Source organism: Falco biarmicus, chromosome 5 (assembly GCF_023638135.1).
Source record: "Falco biarmicus isolate bFalBia1 chromosome 5, bFalBia1.pri, whole genome shotgun sequence".
Lineage (NCBI taxonomy): Eukaryota > Metazoa > Chordata > Aves > Falconiformes > Falconidae > Falco > Falco biarmicus.
In genome coordinates this window covers 22040275-22062535 of record NC_079292.1, presented here as the reverse complement: position 1 = coordinate 22062535, position 22261 = coordinate 22040275, and the positions used below count along the sequence as shown (strand labels likewise).

Sequence of the window (22261 nt, the reverse complement as noted above, 5' to 3'; positions counted from 1 at the left end):
GGTTATTTCAGACCTAAGTGTCAGATGTTTGGACAGATCCAAGGTGGACAAGGCAATTTGTTCCTTGAGCGGGACCCCATGCTTGTCCATAACTTCTCCAAAAGAAGTGTTTGTACCCTGAAGAGGGGTGTAAAGTATATCTGTGCAGCCAGAGTCTTACAGGCTTTGTGCTGAGAGCACCACCCCTGCTACATTTGGCTGGCTCGCTGTTACCTTTATTCTTGATCTTTAACTTTGGTGAAGCCAAAGAAAATGCAGACTTCAACAACAGCAAAAAAAGGCATAATGCCAATAATGTAGTTAGAATTGCAAATTCGGGTGGGCCCCACCTTATGTGGAGGAGTAGGAACAACCTTGGCTAAAGTTTCCTGCATGTTTTAGCAAGCAGTCCCAAGGACAGACAATAATGCAGCCTGATTTCCTACGGAGCTGGCTTGTGCTTGGATTCTCTGATGTCTTTTTCTCCCCACCTTCATGGCTGAGGTGTAACAGTTCATTCATGATGTGCAAAGTTGAGAGAGAGAGGGTTTTAAAAAAAAAAAAAAAAAATGCTGTGGAGATCAGGTGCTTGAGTCAGGAATAGAGGTAAGGTCTGTTAGGAAAGCCATGAACAGGCTTACTTGATGCTGGGGGCCTGGGCTCTCCTGGGTTATGATACCAGAGGTGGCTGAGCATGATTTGCTGATGCTGCTGTGCAAAATACTTTATTCTTCCTGCAGTGTGAGGGGTGGGCATGTAGCAGGAGAGCTCCTGGGAAGACCTCCCAGTGCCATTTGGAAGAGGCTCAGGCTTCTCCTTTTTTCTCCCCCATCTTTTTCGTGTGTCTTCCTGGAGCACCGTTGCCGCCAGGAGCTTTCTTCTTGCTGTGTTCTCCTGTGCTCCTGAAGCGCACAGAGGGAACTCGAGAGTATGAAATATGGGACTCCAGAGCCACTGCTGGATCAGGCAGAGCTTTCTAATTTTCTCAGTCCCTTCAGGAGCTGCCAAGCACGCAATGAAATCCTCTCCCTCTAGGTGTCACCGCTGGATTGGTAAACAGCCTTTTTCCTTCCACATCGGCCCAAGCTACAACCTGGGTGTTAACATTGCACTCCTGCTCTGAGCCTAGTATTTATAATAAATTGACCACTTGGGCTACATTTGGGTTTAATTTCGTTTTATTGAGTCAAATGGTTAGTGCTTCCCCACCCATCACGAAAGGAAATAACTTCTTGAATACCACAGGCTGACTTTTTCTTTCTTCTGTAACATACTGTCTGCTGACCATGCCCCTTCCCTAAATCAGGTCAGCTCAAAGGTGATTTGGGGGGAGAAAAGTGAGCAGGGAACCAAAACATGTGAACACATCCTGGATGCCCTGGGCTCTTAGCATGTGGGTGGGCTGAACGAGGAACACAGCAGGGCTGGGAGCATTCATCACCTGTGTCTTCACTTAAAAGCTCTCCTGCAAAGTTGTCTGGGTGGTTCCAAACTTATTTCTGAGAACCCAGAATATGTTAGTCTTTATGCAATAAGCTTTTGTGGTCTCTCTGATGCCAAAGTTAAATTAAGCTGATTTCCCTCCCCCGCATACATAAACGTCTTATGACTTTGTAACTGCTTTTGTATCTTGCTCAGTGAGAAAGTCAGTTAAAGTGCTTGGCTTAGTTTAAACCTCTAGATGCAAGGTTTTCCAGTGAATCTAAGTGATTTAATTCCTGTGGGTGACTTTTTTTAACGCCAGATGTGTTCATGACGCCCTTATACTGGCTGGAAAATATCACCCAGAGCACTACAAAGCATTAACTAATTAGTGGCCTGTACTCAAAGTCCTTCAAAAATGACATTGCTGTTCATTTCATGGGAGTTTGCACTTCATACAGTCATCTTTTGAAGCAGGGGGCCTGAGCAGCTGACTTTGTTATAGCTGTTTTACAGAGGGGTTATCTTCAAACTCAGCAGGTAAGGACATCGACGCCAATGCAGAAGTGCTGACTTTCAGAAAAAAGTCTATTAACCACAACACAGCCTGGCCTCTGGCTTGCCCACCTAGAGGGCTGCCAGCTGCTGTTAGTGTCATGTCCCCTTCCCTAAGGTGTTTTATATCAGTAAAATGAGTTGGTGTTTTAACTTATGCTGTATCAATGCTTGGGAAAGAAGGTGTTCACTGTAATAGGTGAAGTGTTGAGATACACAATGTTGTCAATGCAATAGTCCTTATCGTTGTATCAAGCCATGTTTTCTGAACCAGGCTTACATATGTAATGTTTTGTGTTGCTGCTTGTTATTTCGGCTGACAATGTATCTCTTACTCAGTTTTTGACATTCGTTTTGATTTGTTAGTGATTATCTCTTTGCATCGAGCTTACTGTACTTTGTAGTTGCATGCAGTGGGCTGTTGCAATACTAATTCCTACACGTGAGGGGGCAGATTTGAGATTGTTCTGGAACCTAAATCTATTTTCTTTGTGTAAAGAATTGCTTCAGGATAATCTTTAGAAGAGACAAAAGTAATTTTTGTATTAACTGTCAAAGAATGTTCTCTTGAACATGAATAACCACTAGTTCAGCTGAGTGATTTTTAATAATGGGTTTCCTGTGAACATGTCTAGCAGACTTTCTCTTCTTTTAAAGATGCTACGTTCTTGCTAGAGAGGTGCTATTTTTCCCTTGCACTGTGAGATTTTTGTATGTGGGTGGGTGGTTTGTTGTAATAACTGGAAATTGTTATAATGCTTTTAATAAAACTTCATTATTACTTTGTTTAAAACTTGAAAACAGACTTCAGGTGTATTTATATTTCTCCCATGGAAAGAGATTAGAGACTCGTGTCTGAACTCTCCTCCCTTTCTCATAGTGCTAGCTCATATGTCTTCCTTGGCCCCTGAGCAGCTGCCTTTCCCTGCCAACCTCCGTAAAATTATCCCTGGAGGCAGCAGTTCCTTGTCTACTGCAGTAACTACATTTTCTCTGATTTCTTAATCCTTCATCTGTATTGTTTTGTCTGAGTTTCAAGCTCTCTTTCGTTTCCTTGCAGGCCTTTCTTTGCTCTGTTCCTTATCTGCTACTGCTTCTAAAACCTCTATGGTCAGATAGCCAAATAACATCCAAGACTGTCATCCACACAAGGAGAATTTGGCTTCTAGCCTGAGGTTTACCTTGATCTCTACCGCCATCCATGTGCAAACCGAGCTAAATTGGCCAGATTAGGAGAATGGAAGGTATCTCAAACTGGAAATGGACATCTAGGACCTGAACCAAATAATTTGAGGGCTAATACTCTGCTGCTGCTTTCCCACTAGCAGGAGAGAGCGTAGGGCTTCAGCAGGAAGCTTCATGAGATTGTCGTGAACACATACAGATGGGCATGGAGGACCAAGAAACACTGATGTGGTTTTATGTTGGGGTTCTGTGAGTGCAACCTTAACTCAGGCACAGATACCTACCATTTGGAACAACTTCAGTTGAGACCCACTACTGAAGCTTTCACAGAAAGGGCAAGGCTGAAATGGGAAAGACTGAAATGAAAAGGGAACCCATTGAGGAATCTGAAGCCCCCAAAGTCACAGGGGAAAGAAGGCAGTTCAAAGTTAAAATCACGTGAAGAAAGGTAGTCACAGTGAAAGGAAACCGTTATCTTGCCTAAGCACAGAAGGTGCACTAGTTTAAGTGCCTTAAATGAATTTAATAGAACAGTGCAAACCCTGTTTGAGAAAATGAGTTCTTCTGGGGTGGTTACTGGCCAATGTCAGCTTAGCACAGGTCGATCTGTTACTGGCTTGCAGACTTGCTTGAGATATCAGCATTAAATGTGTTTGCTTATTTTTACATTTAGTAAGAAAAGAATGAAAGGGACTGTGCCTTCAGAAAGTAAAAGCGTTAAACAATCTCTTTTGTAAGAGCAAAGTACACCTTCAAGTCCTTGTACTGTTTAAATATTTAAAATATGAAGTCACTCAGTGCTGCCTTACCACCCACCTACTAGGGCCTGTTTCTCTTCCGATCTTACCCTTAAATTGTATAGACATTACATTATACAGCTCCACCCTGCAGCCATTTCCTGCCCAGCTCCTTAGTCCTTGGTATTTTCTTGGGTGTTGGTTTTTTTTCCTCTTGTCTCCTTTTCTGTTTTTCCTGTAACTCCATAGGTTTTTTTATCCATGGTTCCTAGACTGCTTCTGCTGGCTTACTCTGCCCAAATCTAACCCTGCCCCTACTACTTTTTTCCTGCATGGGCTAAGTGTTAATCTCCTTCAACCTGCAGAGCAATGCAGGGCATCTTTTTATAGCCCTGCCAAAGATAAGGAGGTGAACTTTCCTAAGAACATAAGAGCTAGTTCAGAACAAGGATCTCTCTGACCCAATGAGCTGTTTCCAACAATGATTTGAGGGCTAAGAAAGAACAAGACTGACAATTATGATGCTCCTTTCTTCTGTACAGTGTCAGTCTCCACCAGTTTTCAAGTTGTCTGCTTAGTAGCCCCCAGTAAATTTCTTCCAAGGCTTTATCTAGCCTTGTCTTGATTCCATGCAGACTTTGCATCCAGGGCAGCTTTTGGCAAGGAGTCCTGCAGATCAGTTGTTTACCCAGGGTGTTCATGGTGAGGCCATAGCCAGGAAAGCCTCTCCTCCACCAAAGTGGGCAGGAAAAGGGATGTAACCTGCCCTGACCCCAGTCACACCGTATTTTATGGCTTCTAAGGGACTGCCTTGAGCAGTAAGAAAAATGCTGGTGTAGATTATTTCAAGCTGAAGCCATCCTGTGGCTGAGTTTGTTTTTGTTATGAATAATCATAACATAATCATAAATAATGACAAGCATGTTATTCTAGTGATAAGTCCCTGTGCTGGTGCTATAGCAAAGGGCAAGATGGCTTCCTTTAAATACACATGTGGCAGTAACACTGCTGTTACAAATTCCCCCACCTCCTCCAGTTGTAGGAGAGCCTTGAGCTGCAGTATAGCCCTGTATAATAGAAAAAAGCTATGCTAGTACAAGCAAGCAACCAACCACATTTCAGCTGGTCTTCAATAACCTTTTACGTGCATGTGTTCAGCCTCAGCAGAAGATGATTGTCTTTCAATGAGCACAAGCCTAACTGAACTCTTGCTCTTACTACCTCGCATTTGCTGCTGGTTGCAGGAATGCCTGTGGACTCTTACAGTGCTTCAGCTGATCAGTGGTAATTTGTTACACCATGTTAAGTTGCTGTTCCAGCCCTTGAGCCCTACAACTAGCATTAACTGCATTCATAACAGGGGCTGCAGCAACGGTTTGCACAGAAGAAGAAAAACATACAGTTGAAGTGACTGTTTCCATAGCTGTGTAGAGTTAAAAAGGAGAAAAGTTTGTGCTTGTCAGCACTGAAATGTATGTTTTCCTGAATGTTCTCTTGTGATAACTTCTAATATTTATTGGATCAAGCTTGGTTCCCACAAGAACCTAGAATAGTTGTTTGGATTTGAACTGACACAGTCTTCCACAGCTGGCATGACTGCTGGGCAGCAGAGCTCGCTCCCATGGCTTCTGGGCACTTGGAATTCCTCTGTCCAGACTGTTCTCCCCTGAGAGCGTTCAAAATAGGTATCGCACGGGAAGGGGCTGATGAGGGTGATGCTAAGTGGAAACAGTAATGTTCAAATACAGCTAGTTTCAGCTGAACTTGGAGCCTTTTGCTCCCTGCCTGGAAATGTTCGAAAAGTTTATTCACTTGGAGCCTTCAAGAGCGTGGTTTTGTGGGAATTAAAAAGTCACGTAAAGTTAATCCAGAAGGGTCAGTGGTTCATTAAAGCACCCAAAGACAGCAGCCTTGTGAAGACAGCCTTATCTTCAAGTCTGGTCTCTATGAGACAGTGCTTTCCTGTAAGCATGGCTATTGTTTACAACGTATTCTTCCTTTCTCTTTCTTCCTTGAACTGCAGTCCAGATACCTAAATGTTTATTCGTGGCGATTTTTGTGCTTGTGCATTATCACCTGGTCGCGTTAAGCTAACATCTCTGCATTAAAAAGTCTGCTTCTGTTTGTTTTAACAGTGGTAGTTTCTGGCCTTGGGACCAAAATTGTGGAAGAGGATGTGAACTGTTTAGAATAAAGCCTGACTAAAGATTTCTCTAAGCCTTTAAAGGTACTTGCTATCAACTGTACAGCTAGGATGACATGATGAAGTGAGTCAAAAATGTATTTATGAATCTTGCATCTGAGCTCTAACTAGAAATTTAGCTGGTATCTCCAAAGCATTGCATGGAAGATTAATTTCACCTAACTTAGGTCACCTAAAAGCTGATTGCTTAAATCTGAGCTGCAGACAAGGTTTCTTTATAGCTGATACAGAAAGAGAGGCGCCTCAAGGGCGTAACCAAGCCAGCTTAAAATGCCTGGCTGGAGGTGTCAGCCTCTCTCCAGGAGTGACAGGGGAGCCTGGACAACTGCCTCCCATCCGGGGGGCTGACAGATGAGATGAGCCATGGCCTGGCTACACATCCAGCAGGAAGTGGGGAGACAAGGTTCGGCATGTGGTATTGGTGTGGTTTTATTTCTGTTCCTGGTTTTTAATTGTTAGGATTATCTTCTAGCTCATCATTCATGTGAGAAGTCGTGCACTGCCGACAGACCTGATTGACAAGGGCCTGATGCACGAAGCTCAGTGGCTCAAGAGCTGGGGGTGCATTAGCTCTGCCGCAGGGAGCTGTGCTTTGCTGCTAGAGATGATCCTGCAGCAGTGAGAGCGCTTGCATGGCTGCTGACAAGCGAAATATTTTGTCAGCAGCTGCACTGCTTCTCCCTACAGCCCTCCTCCCCTCTCCACTTCAGCATTTACATCATATCTCTGTAAATGAGAGTACAAATAGCTCTGTGAAGTGGGCAGAATTACTACACGCAGCATGTGCTTAATCATGTACCAGAAGATGTTCTGTCAGCAGCTTTCATTTTTCTCTTAATAAAGCAGAATAAAGTTTTTCTCTTCCCAGTGATGGATTATTGCCATAATCCTCTCTTACATGCTTGCAGTCAAGAGTACCTGCTTGCAGAACTGGAGCTGTCTTTGTTCAGCTGTGCCCCTGTGTGCCATAAGGCTGAGTGGAGGAGAGTCAGCTCTTGCTATCTTCCAAAGCAAAGCATGGGTGGCAGCAAGGGCAAATGCCTGGGTGAGGGAACAGCTGGGTGATGCTCTGGGGCATCACTGGCAGGAAGACATAACTGCTAAGTCCATGGGGACAGCAGCTCCCTCCTGTGCCTTGTAAAGAGGGATCATACTTCCGGAGCACCACAGTTTCCACTCGTGCCTGGTGATGCTTCTGTCCTTTCAGCTTGGGCATGGCCTGGACTCATGGACCCTTTCAGGCATCCAGGTTTTCTTTGTTTCCTCGTCAGTATAGGTTCTCTGAGATGTTTACGGTGTTCCCATTAGGTTGGCAGTTGAAGATGGTCTGTGCAGCTGCAGAGTTGTCTCAGCAGGCTAGCTTGTGACCAAAGTGGACCTCAGGTTTTCCTATCCAGGCTTATGTTTGCTACATCTCAGTTTGGCCAGCATAAATGTTTACACAGTCATGTTGTAAACTAAATCACTGAAATGGTATTCTTAAAAATAATCTTCACAAAAGGCTGTTGTTATCTGTTTGATTTCAGTGCTCAGTTGCTGGTGTGCTGGAGCACATCATTCAACCAGAAGCCTTTGAAAAATGCCAATGTGTGCTAAGCATAAGCACTGAAGTAATTTGAACAGTTGGAAAAGGTTTAGGGTGGGGAAGAGAGGAGACTTGACCACGTGCTACTGAAAAGACCTCCTCTTTCTCCTGCAGAAAGCTCTGGCTGCCAGCCTTAGCAACAGTGCTAGGGAGCTTAGTGTTTACTGAATTTGACTTGGAGCAGATACCCAGTTGGGGAGGGAAGTGTGAAGGCAATCTGGAAGGAAGATGCTTGGGTCATAAGGGAAGTCTGTGGTGAAAAGATATCACTTCAATCCTCAGATGAAACTAGATGTTGCTGTGTTGGCTGTGGAGAGACTGTTAATGTGCAGCTCTGGAGAGGTCAAGCGTGTGATTATTTGAGGATATCAGTGCATGTTTAATCTCCTTGGGGCTTATCTGCTTGTGTTCAGTGCTGCTGTTGATTGCTTCTTCAGACAAATAGCTATAATATTCCACTAATACCTGTGAGAAGTAAACACTTCTAAAATGGAAAATTACTTTTCCCATTCAGTCTGTGCTGAACTTCATAAAACTATTTAAACAAAAATTTAATGTTCTTTGTATAACTTAAACCTGCCCAGAGTGTCTGAAAGTGCTTCCTTTTAGAAGCAGAGGTTGTTCCAACATAATAGAACAAAATAATGGCTATTCCAGAGTGTCTGAAAAGTACAAGAAGTTCTCAGCTCAGCAGTAGCACTGCTTGGGCCTCTCCAAGTGGTAGGTGGATTGAAGTGTTTTGATCACTGTTTAACTCTACTGCCATGGGTTTTCATGGCTTTGCTATTTGAAAGCTGAGACTGCTAGAATTACTAATTGCACCAGTGTTGCAAACCGTGATGATGATGATGCCAGAAAGTTATTGCAGCTTTCTAAACCACATTTCCAGAGAGCAACCAGTCATTCTTTTACTCTCTATATAATTATGGCTGTAAGTATCCCACTTCCTTTTGTGTGCTGCTGGCAGTGGTAGCATTAATGAGGTAGCATTAATGACAGAGAAGCAGTCTGCAAACTTGAACTCCATGCGGAGTTCACTGGCACCATTTTCCTCTCAGTCATTGAAGTACTGAGTTCTTCTGTCTTGCTTTTAGATATTTAAAATGTCTGTCAATAGATTTTTCTTGAAGTAAAGCTTTTACCCTGCAGCTTTTCAAGATAAGGAACCGTGCAAGGACTGCTGTAAGTGCCCTTAGTCAGAGTTTGTTTGCACAGTGCTCGGGAGGCCTCTTATACTTATCCAAGGCCTCTGGATATTGTTGAAATGGAAATATTAACTATAGTAAGTTGGAAATCCGGAGGCTCTGTGTTTTGCCCCTGTAGAAAAGCTTTAAAATAGAATTCAAAAGACTCTTTGTGAGCTTTTCTGTTCTTGTCATTCAAAACAGGATTCACCAGTGTGGCTTGCTCATTTTGGGAAAGATGTACTTTCAGTCTGTACATGTTGGTGTAATGTTCACCATCTTGTTACTTAACTGGTGCAAGTGGTTTATATTTAAGAACAGCTTACTCTGAAAACACAAAAAAAGGAGGTTGGAAGTCAGAGGGGAAGGAAACACAGAACTGCTGCCCAGTCTGAAGAATGTATTTTGGAACTTTAAAAAGTTAAGAGAACAGCCAGATCAAAGCATTTCTGCAGTTTCCTGGATAAGTCATCAAAAATAAGTAAAAAAAGAGTGCAGACTGTCAAATGATGCTGACTAGGCTGTGCGGATTTACAGTAAAAAGGGAGAAAAATGTTTCAAATAACTTTAATGGGAACTTGCTCTAACCTGATGAGTGAAGCTCTTCTGTGCTTTATCCTCTAGTCTAATGGGAATGTATTCTAGCACGCCCTTTGTGGATGTCTTTTGGTTTTTTATTGACCCCAAAATCTTACTTATGGCTTGCTTTTTCCCCTCCTTCCTCAAAAAAACCCAGCAAAAGTCAATGCAAAAAATGTCTCTGGTGAAGACAAACAATTAAAAAAAAATTAAGCAGCAACGCAGTGTTTGACAGAAACATTTGCTTTTTGATAAATTGATTTAAGATTAGGTGTGTTTTTTCACTGCTGTTTACACTTGCCCTCTGAAATTCAAAATGTATCCAGCGCTGAAGGGAATCCTTAAAGTCTGAGGACAAATTTGGCCAGGTGCTCACTGCCATTGCTACATCCACGCTGCCTGTGCTGGTGAGTGGAGCCTGATGTTTATTTAAGGAAGGTGGTGAACAATGACTGTTTCCTTAGTCTGACTTCAATGTGAAACAATTGAGCCTGCCCACTTGCCTTAATCAATATGTTATCTACTAAATTGCCCAAACTTCCTCTATTAAGATTATTGGGGCCCCATCTCCTTCCCTGCTATGTTGCAGAACAGGTTTTTTGTTCAGGACTTCTCCTGCCTCCCTCAGTGTTGGTAGCTGCTTTTCTAAACCTATTTGCAGGGCAATACAAACTTGAAATTACAAATTAAATGTGCACTTCTAAGGTTAAAAATATTTCAAAGCTAATGTCTGTATGGACCATCAGTATGGCAATCTCTATTTTAACAGGCTCTGCAAAGATATACCCTTGGCAAGCCTGGCAGTATCCTCATTTGCTGGTGAACAGCCTGGAACATTCATTTCTTGAAGTAAACTGAGGGTACCAAAACAGAAGTGTTTGTTCTTTCTGCACAATCTCAAGAAGATTGCCCTTCCTCTGCTCTTAGTTTAGAAAGATCTGCTTTGCCAGCGTGTTGCTGCAACATTTTACATCTTGAAACTTATTTTTGTGTGTTCACGCAATTGTCTTCATAACCCTGAAGTTCTTAATCACTTTGAAATAGGTTTCAAAGTTACATGAATCAGCCAGCTATAATTAACACTTTCTGCTTGTCTTGGGCCTGGTAAGATAAGGAAAGGGTCTATATCTGCTCATCCTGTCTTAAACAAGGAAATTATGCTGGAGACAGTCTATCAAGAAGAATCTTTTTCAAGGAAGTGACTGAACACAAATTTAATCTTTTCGTTTGGGTGACACAGCAGGGATCTCTGTGGATGTCCCCACAACAGGGCTGGGCTCTTGAAACTGCTTTGCAGTAAACACAGCAATTAACTATATCCAACTACTGGCACAAGCACAATACTTTATTCTGCTGTCTTCAGGTACTAAAGCATTACATCCAGGCTATTCTGAACTTGTTTCAATTAATCATACGGTGTTTTGAGCAATGACCAACAGTGCAGTGCTCCATCACACAGCTCTGCTTTTTCTCATGTTGTGTTGTGAGATGCATTTCATAAAACTTCCAGGATTGCTCTTAAGGTCATCACTGACCTTTAGTTCACCAGTGCTGTCTTCAGATTCTTGACAGACCTTGCAAGGGATACCCATGCAAGCACCACAGTCATGAGTCATTCATTTGCATGTAATATGTGTAGTAGTCATGCAGGTGACTAAATTTGGCTTTGTGCTTTTGCAGGCTCTAGCAGAGGAAAAAAACCCAAGCAGTTCTGCTGGTAATCATTCCCATGATCATTGCTTAAGTGGTACCTCATCAAGGCTCAGTTAGCAAGCAGTGACAGGAGGAGACACGGGGATGTCATGTGGTGAAGCTTTGAGATGAGGGAGGCCACTTCCCTAAAGGTCTTTTTTCCACTTAGCATGAGTCCACTTCCCTTGATATCTGTCCATTTGCCACTCCTTTATGGTTCCTGGCAGATCTCAGCTCCCCATACTTGGCTAATGTCTTGAAAAGGAAGAAGGATCGGTAAGACCTCTTTACACCACAAAAGGCTCATTCCTGTTAAGAAAACATGGTCAGGAAATGTCTGTGATACCAAGATCTAGAACAAGTAAGAGAATTCCTACTCCCAAAACACTGTCGATGTTGTGTTGGGGGCATGTGAAGAAAGAGCAGTTTCTGATTTCTCCCTTGCCCTCTTCTCTTGACTGAGTCTTCTTACTAGACCATTGAAGAGGAAGAAATGAAAAGGAGGAAACAACAGCTGGTCTATAACAAGCTCTGTTGTTGTGGAAGATCTGTGTTGGGTGTTTGGAAGACTGAAAGGAACTTTTTAACTGGGGCAGATATTTCTATATTGCATACCTTTTGTGGAAGGGATTAGCTGCATTTCTCCCCACAGCTGCGTGACAAAAGGAAGAAAGTTTAGATGATGGAGTCTGAGATGGAGAAATGTCTCTCCAACTCTTGTGGACAACTGGAAACAAAGGTGCCTGTAGAATTTTGAACCTTAATCCTATTGTACTGCCCACCCCTGCAAATTATTTTAAAATGCGGAGGTTTCCAAGTTAATGCCTGTCATATGTGATCATTTCTCCTTTTCATGAAAGAATAGTGGCTATGTAGTCTTGATATTGAACAGAAGCAGTAGAGAGATTAATACATGTGTGATCATCTCTATAGGTTGTGTTTTGGAAGATACCACCAGGTAGGTTCCCAGGAGACACCAAGAAAAGCCTTTTTCAAGAACAGCAGGGAGGCCAGTGGGAGGCTTCTCACACTTTTGGCTATATGAGTCCCACCCCAGCTTCAGCAGAGGGGAAAGTGAAATGCTGCATAGGCAATCCCACAATGCACATTGCCTTACAGCATGTGTGCCAAAATAAAACACTCCTTTGATAAAAACCTTATTATAATGCCTGTATAATAGGAATGAAACACTTGGGCAATAAACGGAAACCTACAGTGGTTGCTTGAAACCTGTAAACGTAAGAGGACATGGTGATAGATGTACCATACCTTTAAATCTGAGCTTTTTGAAAGATTGCTGTAGCCAAACTTTCTCATTATACCACGTAAAAACTCCATTTCATTGGAAGCTGAGTGCACTAGTACAAACTCATGCTTGTACTCAACGGCAGCTTTGTGCCTGCAGTCCCATTGCTCCCTGTGGGCAGTGAGGCACAACTCAGGGTGCACCCAGGACCTCAGACAATGCACCTGGAGCAGCTACAAGCAGCCCACATCCATACTGGGATGACTGGGAGATACTCTGAACAGTTTGCAAGCCTGTGGCTTCCAGGCCACAATTTGGCTGCCTCTGTTGTCAAAGATCAAGGTTCCTGGGATAAAATTGTGCCTCTGCTTCCCAGCATGAAAGCTCATGCCTGCCTTAGAGACTGAGGCTTAGTCCATTCTAGTAGCTCTTTCTAGCTGTGCATGGCACAGTTTGCAGACCATTAATTATCTCTTTGCTTTTCTATCTGAAGTCAAGGAATATTTAATCAAGCTCATAAATTTTGGTCTGAGCAGCCTAGCAGGTTAGATGTTGGGATTAAACAGTGAGGATTTTTCTTTCTCATGTGAAAAAAATGGCTCTATTTTAAATTTCAAAGAAATCTGATGCTTATTCCCAGATTTACTTCTGAAGCGGTGTGTACTCTTGTAAATCCCAAAGAATGTTCCCTTCTAGAAGTTTCTTCTCCATCTAGTGATCAGTGTACTGGTATGCAGCTCTTGGAAATGCCACTTTCCTTTCTGGAGCAGTGTCACAGACATAGTGATTGTATTTAAAATTTTTGGCTGATCCAAAGGTACCTGAAGGTCATGTGGTCTGAGGACCAGCTTCCTCTGATTTTACGTAAATTATAATTCATGCATATGGTAATTTGAACAAGTTTATTTGTATGTTTTATTTATTTTATTATATTTAATATTTTAAATAAAATATTTTATTTTATGATATATATTATTTAAAAATAAAATATTTATTTTTAGATAGCTATATATTCGGATATCTAAGTCTACATATATATATAACATAAATGACATATTTACTATTCCAACCACTTTGAAGCCCATGACAACGTTCATGCTTCCTGTTTTTCCACCGCACATGCTGCTTGCTTACTATCTTCACTGCTTATATAGCAGCTACCTTTCTTGAACCCTTAGAGCAGGTGAAATGCTACTAAACAGGTCCTGAGGGGACTTCAGCAACCCCAGAAGATGCAGGGAAGGGTTGCTCCTATTCCATGCGACCTACTGAGGTGTCCAAACAGCTCTAACTCCCTGTCCAGAGCAAAGTATGTAACTTTCTGCTAAGGCTGCTTCAGCTTTTTATGTGTACCAGACACATTCCTTCACCATGAGTGCAGAATGAAAAGAATGTGCCCTTCTTGCACATTGTGGTCTTGTCTTTTTGGTACCAGGTGCCACATAACAGTTTTGGGTCATCTCCTTGGGTCATTCCAAGAAAAAAAATCCACTGCCTGGACAAAGTCCTTCCTAGAGAGAGTAGCACGGAACCAGCTCAGGCATTCAGCAGTTCTTAGATTTCTTCTTACATTTGAGTTTGAAGTAAAATACAGTGTCATGTGTATTAACAGACATATGCTAAGCAAAGGGACAGCATAGAAATGTATTTCTGGAGGAAAAGCACTGATAAGCTCACCTGAGCAATCTACATCTGCTGCATAAAATGTTTGCTTCATCACCAAAAGGATCCTGTTATTCCTTCACATCTTGCTTCCAGTAAGGTACACTTCATAAAATATTTATCTCGTTGCTGTGCCCTGGCTGGTAGAAGTGCAAAAGTATTTCTGGATGGTTGATTTATATTTTCCAAATACCAATCCAGAACACCGCACCCTGCACAAACCTTTTACAGACAAATGCTTTTTCTCTTCGATACAGAGAGCTGCTGATGTTAAATACTACTAATATTGTGAGATGAATTTTCAGTAATGCCTGAGCAATGCTGGAGTGCTAGTCCTCTGAAAGTCAGAAGGATTGGCTTTCCTATATTATTTCCAGGGTTTTGATAATCCTGTGGGATCTTAGTATGAAGAAGAAAGGTGCAGCTGGTGAGGAGATGCCTTTTCTGTCAGAGTTTGTGACAGCAAGGGGGAAATCTCCCCATTAGGTGATGCAGCTGGCTGCCTTTGAAAAAAAAGTGTGTGGCCCATGTGGAACTAAAATTCTACATGCAGAAACCCAATGACAGACAATAATGTTTCTCCATATTACGGCCAGAATAAGCTTTAAAAAATTGTTGCTGGAAACATACCTTAAGTCCACCAGACAGTGAAAGTTGGAACGTAACTTGTTTGCTTAACTCAGTGCTAGTACAATAAATGACTTGCATAAGGCAATTCGTTTAGCATTGTTCAAAGAGCAAGGATTATACAAACGATCTATTGTGTGTAGTGCTTTCTGGTGGTTTAACTTTCTTGGATCGAGAACAACTTAATGAAAGACCACAACTCAATTTCTGGTTGTAATTTTACGGGAAAGTGCAAGTCTGCATTGTCAAAGGTGCAGTTTGCTGCTTCCTTTCATTTCAGCTTTATTAACCTTGGAAAATGAGGCCACATTATTATTATTTTTTATTATTATTATTGTTTTATCCTTCCTCTTGGTCAGATTGGCAGGTTTGTGGTCAAAAAGAGATTTTCCTTCAGACCAGCCTGCAGGGCCCAGTGGAGGTTTTGCCTGCCTGTGTTGTACAGAGCCATTCATTGTAGTAAACCAGGTTTTAAAAGCTAACACCTGCAATTGTGATGGGGAATACTGGCAATCCTTTTGGTCTTTCCTTCCCAAAGAGTGTGCTACATCATTGTCTTTGCAACTTTTGTGCTAGCAGCTGAAGATGTATGATACAATCAAAGCTGTGGAAAACAGATGTAGTTTATCAATTGCTACAGTAACCTCTAAGTTATTTACCTTATTCTTTTTTTCTGCTCACAGGTACCATCTGAGGCGAGGCAGCTCTTTCACGTTTCTGACTCCAGGACCACACTGGGACTTCACCCTGGTGAGTAAAACAGCTGGGGAGTGCATATTGCAAAAGCATGCAAACAAGAGCAGGAATACAAGAGGTGAAGGTCCCTCTGGAAGAGAAAGAAAATCAACACATTCCCCTCTGCCTGGCTAGACACTTTCTGAGCCACTGAGGCTTCTGAGCTTTAGCTAGAGGGTGCTTTTTGCACACAGGAGTGAAGAGAAGGTAGGATATCCTGGAAACTACGGTTTCTTTATAAACTTACTTTCTGATATGTTTCAAGAGTCCTGCTAACTAAGCCAGCAATGCATGGCCTTACTGCTGTAAGCCTTGTACTCTGTTCTCTCCATCCTTTAAGATACATCCCTTGCTAGAGCAGTGGTTCGCATCCAGCCTCTAGAGCTGGTAAAGATGAACCACTCTCCAGAGAGGACCTACACTGGGTTTCTATTCTGAATTGATGCTTCATGAAGTCTGTCCCTCTTCACACAAATTGCAGGCAATTAATCAGCTGAAGTAGGTGCATAGTGCCTGGTGTTGTGTATATAGATCTTGTACCATCTTAAAGCTGGCTTTCATGAGCTACCTAAGCTGATTTGCTCCCCACTGCCCCTGGAAGTGGTGATTCCATCCTCGGCCAGCAAACTGATCTAGCTGAAAAACTTGCCTTACCAAAAAGAAAACAAAGAGTTTTGGATGAGCTGATCCAGCTGACTGCACAAGCTGTATGAATGCTTGTGTCGGCACGAGTTAAGGCGTGAGAATGTGTCTGGAGGTGGGGAAAAGGAGAGGACTACCTTTCATAAGGGAAATCCCATCTAAAATCAGCTGGAGCTTCTTGTGAAAGCATCCATTTAGACAGGCACATTGGCAGTGCCTTGAAGGGCAGCCATGTGCAATTTTGAGGCTGCACGAACACCAGTCCAGTGTGGGAATGGATTAAACAAAACCATAATCTCTTGTAGATTTTTCTTTTGCTCAATTTTAGAAACTTTCATCTGGTGACTACAGCTACATTAAACATATACATTTGAATACTACAAAGCCCTAGAAATTATATTCTTTCAAATTTGAAAATATTGTGCTCTAACAACACAAAAATATTTTGATTTAGTTTCAAGTTATTCCTGTTCTTTGTGTGGTTTTTTAATCTGCTTTTATTTGGCTATGTGCATATTCAGTTCAGCTCTTAGACAGACCATATTGTCTGTCATGACAGACTGAAAAAAACTGAAAGAACTGATTTTGGAAGGACTTAATTGCTTATCTGCATTTCTCCATCATGTCCCTCATCAACCTAGTCCACCTCCGCTTCTCCCTTCAAGCCCAAATAGCTTCGTTTGCAGCTACAGATGGTGGGCATCTGGTGAAAGCTGGTGAAATCCAGCCCTTTTCTGGAGATTCAAGCTTTCCTGTGACTAGAAGTTAGTCTTGGACTGATACACCCAACACTGGAAGAGAAGCAAAAAGGAGGAGAGAAAGAAGCATAGCTGTGCAGTTTAGTTGCCCAGCAGATGTACCCTTACTGCATGGCTGGGAACCAGGTCTCTGCTTAGAGGCTTTGCCAATGTAATTCTGCTGACACACATTGACCACAGCGCTGTATTTGGCAGCAGCCTGTAGGCAAGCAAGAACTCTACATTTCTTGGTGTCATGTCTCATGTGCTGGATGGATTAAGCGTGTCACACAAGGGTTTTTTTTCCCCATGACCACTGACCACCAAGTACTTGTATGCCAGTCACAAACAGCATCTCTTCATACCATAGTTTGTGCAGCTGTTTGGCCAAAAGTCTGTAAAATGTACCTGGCCTGAGCCTCAGAGGAATTGGGTAACTAAGCCAAGTGTCTTTTTAATGCCTGCAGAAGTGGGATGGGTATGAAGAGGAGGACCAGTGCACGTTCTGCATAACTCTAAGAGAAGACTAATGCAGTTTGGGTTAAAACATCCTCTGGGTGGCTTCTGACTGGAAACAACGTTACTCATGGTCTATTTCCTTTCTTCCTTTTTGTTGAGGAGGATTCGTTTATGATAAACAAGCACTTGATCTTTGTTGTCTTAACAGTCCTGATGCACATTCCTTACCTGAAACCTTATTGGTGTTTTATGACTTCAGGTGGGCAATAAGCCACAAAAAACAGACTGATCCCTAAAGAATGAAATATCCTGGGTTTAGGCAAAAGCACTTAGTAGGAGAGAAGAAAACTAGTTGACTAGAATTGTATTCAAATTGAAAAACAGTACTTTATTAAAAAGCATTTCTGGAGCTTTAATTGGAATCCTTGAAATGTGATTAACATTCATACTCATGGTGTTGTTTAGGTCATTCTAAAAAAAAAAGTCACAAAATATTTAGATTTCCCTTCCTGATTAGCATTTTTCAGGCTTCTCTTTTACAATACCTCTTTGAGAGCCTAAATCGGGTCTCACGGTTTTTACAGTTTAATAACTTTCGTAGAAGTAACTTTTTCCACATAAGTTTCGTGCGAAGGTTAACATATCAGATCTCTGATCGTGACCGTCTCAAAAATGTGAGAAAACAGTACCATAGCAGTTGCTTTTCTATCATGTGGCTTTAAACACCCAGATTTGTGCAGTCTGAAGAGGCCGTTTTCTTGGAATCTGTTTCTGTTCTGGCACCACATGGGAATGACACAGCTGGCTCTGCAGTGAAATGTCTAAGTTTTTGTATGAAACTATATTGGGCAAAGGAAATGGGGTCCAGCCAATGCAATACTTATTGCATAAGTCTAGCCAGTTTAAAAACAAAACTTTGGCCTTCCCTTAGTGTCTGGGCTTTGGTCTGGAGCTGTATGTTAAAGAAGTTAATATACTCAACTACATAAGGAACAAATAATATTCAGACCAAAAAGGCGTGGTGTCTTTGTCTTTATTGCAAGTTTTCTTCTGTTAAATAGATGCTAATATCCTTGACTTACATATGGGAAAAATAATCTGCAGACTAAAAAGGTGTGGTTATAGCAGTCTTTTATTGCAGGGTTTGATAAGTAACAAACCCTGAATATTTTACTAAACCTAAAAAAAAATCCCACCACAAATGTCTGTATTTGCATGTGTTCTCAAGCCTGCCAAAGGTCTGTTCAAAAAGTATGGAGTGTGCTGGGACATTAATTCAGTGTCAATGCTATAAATACGGTAAGTCATAATGTCTCATATGACAATTTTTTCCTCTGTAGCTAGCAAGTCTATCAGTGAAGGGACTTACGTGACAGAGTCAGTTTCTTGTCTTTGCAAATTCATAAAAACCCCAGAAATACTGAACTCATTGGGGAACTTTGTACTCGAATCCACTTCTGTAGCTAGTTTGAATAGCTGAGGAGAAAAAAACACAGCACCAAAACCCAAAACATAAGAAACTAGTGAGTACATTTCTGTAATATGTCACCGTTACATGTGTGTATTTAATAGTTAAATGGTAGAGTCAACATAGTGTTGACAGACCAGAAAACACACTGAAGCCTAAAAACACGTCATACAAAAGGACTAGCCAACAATAGGTTTCTGAGAACCCTCCAGGGAAGCTGAACATCCCCTCAACAGCACCACATTTTCAAAGGAACCATGAAAAGAAGGCTGGTCAGCATTTAAAATAATTTGAGTTGTATTAAAACATTTTAAATATACTTACAATGATGACAAACCTCTTAAAGCTGAAACTTTTAAGTTGTTTGAATATATTATTAAATTCTAAGAAAACAGGAATTACGTATTTGCTTCTGACAGAGGGTCAAGCTGCTGGACTGGTAGAGCACAAAACTGAAATCTGCTGAACTTCAGAGTGAACTTGCAGTAGTAGTTCCCTCTGCAGCTGCAGAGAGGGTATTTTCCTCATTTCACCTAGTTCAATGCCTAGTCCGTTAAACTGATAAACAACATGTAGACCAGTATCAAAATACAATATAGTTTCTTTTTCCTTTGTACTTAAAGAAGTGGAAGCGGATAAACTTGACTCATTTTGAAATGTTGAAGGATAACAGTCAAACACAGGATGAAAATAAACTACTTGTTTCATGGGTGACCAAACAATTTATGCTTGTGATCCATGTTTTTTCCAGACCAGGTGACCTGCAGGCTGGCACAGTCTAACAGGATGAGTCCGCAATTGGTTTACCATTATCTGGGCAATGAAAAAATAACGTAGGAGCACAGATAGTACAGAAATAGTGGGAGGTATCAGGAAGCTCAGTGCAGATGTCTTTGATCATTGTTCCACTGGCTTGTTCTCTTCTTCAGAAAGGAAAATAGCTGAGATCTCCCTAGCCAAAAGCTTCATCTATCTTCCACAAAAGCATGTATTCTTTTAGCTCATTGCATTCCTAGCAGGGGTGCTTTAGCCACAGCTGTCTATAGCCATGTCCAAAGTAATGAATTAAATAGGTGATCAAAAATGCCCTCACATTAAGCTGTTTAAGAAAGTGTACTGTAATACAAATCCCTCATACACAGTAAGAATCTCCTAAATAAATTATATTTAGTTATTAGAAGGTAGCTGAGGAGCAGGAACAACCAACCTAATGCAAAATAGCTTTATGCTGGGACTGCCTCCGGGGTGAAATCTGTAGATCCCCTCACTCACAGACCCTTAACCAATGCTGGTGAGCAAACGTTCTAAGAATTTAGGCATGGTATCTTCAGATGTCCCCTAGAGGCCTCTGATCCTAATGATCTCCAAGTCTGACCCTTGTAGTACCTAAATCATTCAGAAAGCCCAACTTCATTGCTGGACTATTGACCTCAGAAGCCACAAAAATGGCTTCATTTAACTAAATGAATCTCAAATAATTTCACAATGGTAACCACTGCATTCTGTCTTGCTACTGAGATTACCTGCTTCAGCCTTTACTCACAACCACAATTAGGGGAGTGCAGAGAAATAAGCTTATAAGCATGTAATTTAGAGATATCGATCAGGTGACAAAACTCATGAAATATCATAAACATGCTTTGCATTTGTTTTCAACCTTTAGTTTCTTTGCAGTTATTTGGGGGGGGTGGGGGGTGTGGTGTGGTGTGTAAAGAAAGAAAATGTCACTAGTCTGCTTTGTAAAAAACCAGAGCTGCCTTTCTGAACGCAAATTGAGTGTACAGCTATAACTCTTGTTTCATTTCTTACAGAAGAGGAAGCGCCGAGCAAAAGACGATGATCTAGTCAGTCTTTGCAGCCTTGACTTTAAGGTAATCAAAACACGTTGCTCTACAATATTGTGCAGTCATCTACTTTGTCAGCTACAGTGGCTTCTACTGGGGTGTACTATACTTTCTGTGTTTGCAAGACATCTGCAGCTGTGTTTGCTCTTGCATACACCTCTGGGGTGGGCTGAGTCCTGCTAGTGATATCAGTAACGCTGTTTGTGATCTCCTGTTTTAATCATTTGAATCCTAAATCTGTCACAGTTTTAATGTTGTGTGAAATAAATGTGTGTAACCCATAGTTAGCAAGAACATAAGCATTTTCAAATGCCGGGAAGTGAAACTGTGCAAAGCCCCTTCAAATGTTGCCTTTGTTTGACTTTAGTTAGTGCACTTCATTGTATTGCAAACAAGCTGAACTGGCTGGGTGGTAAATTGTTCTTAAAGCTATGGATTAAAGCAGCTTACAAAAATTAGGGTGGGTAGGTGCAGAATTGCATCTTTTTCCAAGGACTATCCAGACTTGGTATTCTGAAAGAAAAAAGTGCTTTCCACTGCCCATCTGCCCTGAAGATCTCACTGTTGGACACGTCTCTGAAGAGGGGAAGAGAAATAGGGTTTTTCCTAGGAATGTAGCTATTGAGTTAACTAAGTGGGTTTTACAGTTTATTAGACTGGGATTCAAAGTAATTTGTTAGTGGGGAATTTCCTCTTTGACCTAATGACCAGCACATCCTCTGTTGTTGTCACTTACTTTGCATTTGTGCATTATTTATTAGCCTCACTTAACCTGGCTATTGCTGGATGCTTTCCATGACCGATGGTACTGTCTAACAGGCTAACTCTGGGCTTTGAGCTCTCTAGACTATATCTCCTGTTCCAGATAAGAACACCCCTGTAATTTCCCAGTAGGGGAGGGAAAAGAGCGAAAAAGATTACCTGCAGAGGGCTGTGGCACAGAAGTGCTGATGTCTCTGAACCTACTGTTTTGGGCTTCTTTTGTTTCTGAGGTCTTTCTGGTTTTCTGATGCAGATGGGAGTGTTATGGCTAGGAAACCTGCCCTCAGGGAAAAGGATTTTCTTTTCTCTTTTTATCTTTTTAATTGGACTACCTTTTTATGTATCGGACAAAACTGCAAGAATTAGGGTTTCTCCCACAAAGCAGTCACTTCAAGGTGAAACTGAAATATCAACAGTAATTTGTGTACGCACCTTTTAAGAGTTTTAACAGAAATCCGCCAAGGAAAAAGCAAAATCCCTAGGCCAATACAGTCAAAGTTCAGGCTCCAGCTTTTGTTTAACCTGACTTTTTAACTTGTTCTTTTGAAAGGGTCAGACTCCCCTGAACATTTGAGAGTTTGAGCCACATCCACCCAATTCACCCCAGTATTCTTGTTAAAACACATTAACGGTACTGGTTGGATTGTAAGTTTCAGGCTTTTTGATACCAACTCTCAAGGTTATTAAAAGTTTCAAAAGCACCACAGTCAACTATCTATAGTCAGATTTTCAAAACACATCACCAGTACTTCTGAGTCTCATTGGGCACTTATGCTGGAGTACAAATTATACTTTGCCCTGTCTAGATTTGATGAGGGTGAATCAATAGCCTCAAATTTGGCTCCATCAGACATAGATATATCTATTTAATTGATGAAATAAGGTCACAAGAGAAGATAATTTAAGAATGTTATGGTCAGACCATATATTTTTTATCGCCATCTTAGAGATAGGAACT

General features: G+C 41.6%; 1 protein-coding gene across 2 annotated transcripts in view; it reads left to right on the top strand.

Annotated features, from left to right (window-relative positions):
• Nucleotides 1–22261, top strand: part of NET1 (neuroepithelial cell transforming 1) — a 54051-nt gene that overhangs the window by 13449 nt on the left and 18341 nt on the right. Inside the window, exons 2-3 of one of the 2 annotated variants that reach the window (XM_056340901.1) lie at nt 15340–15406; nt 20509–20568. In XM_056340901.1, coding sequence (XP_056196876.1) covers nt 15340–15406; nt 20509–20568 — 127 coding nt within the window. Of the gene's footprint in view, nt 1–15339; nt 15407–20508; nt 20569–22261 lie in introns of those variants that run through there. The other variant, XM_056340904.1, reaches the window with a different exon arrangement.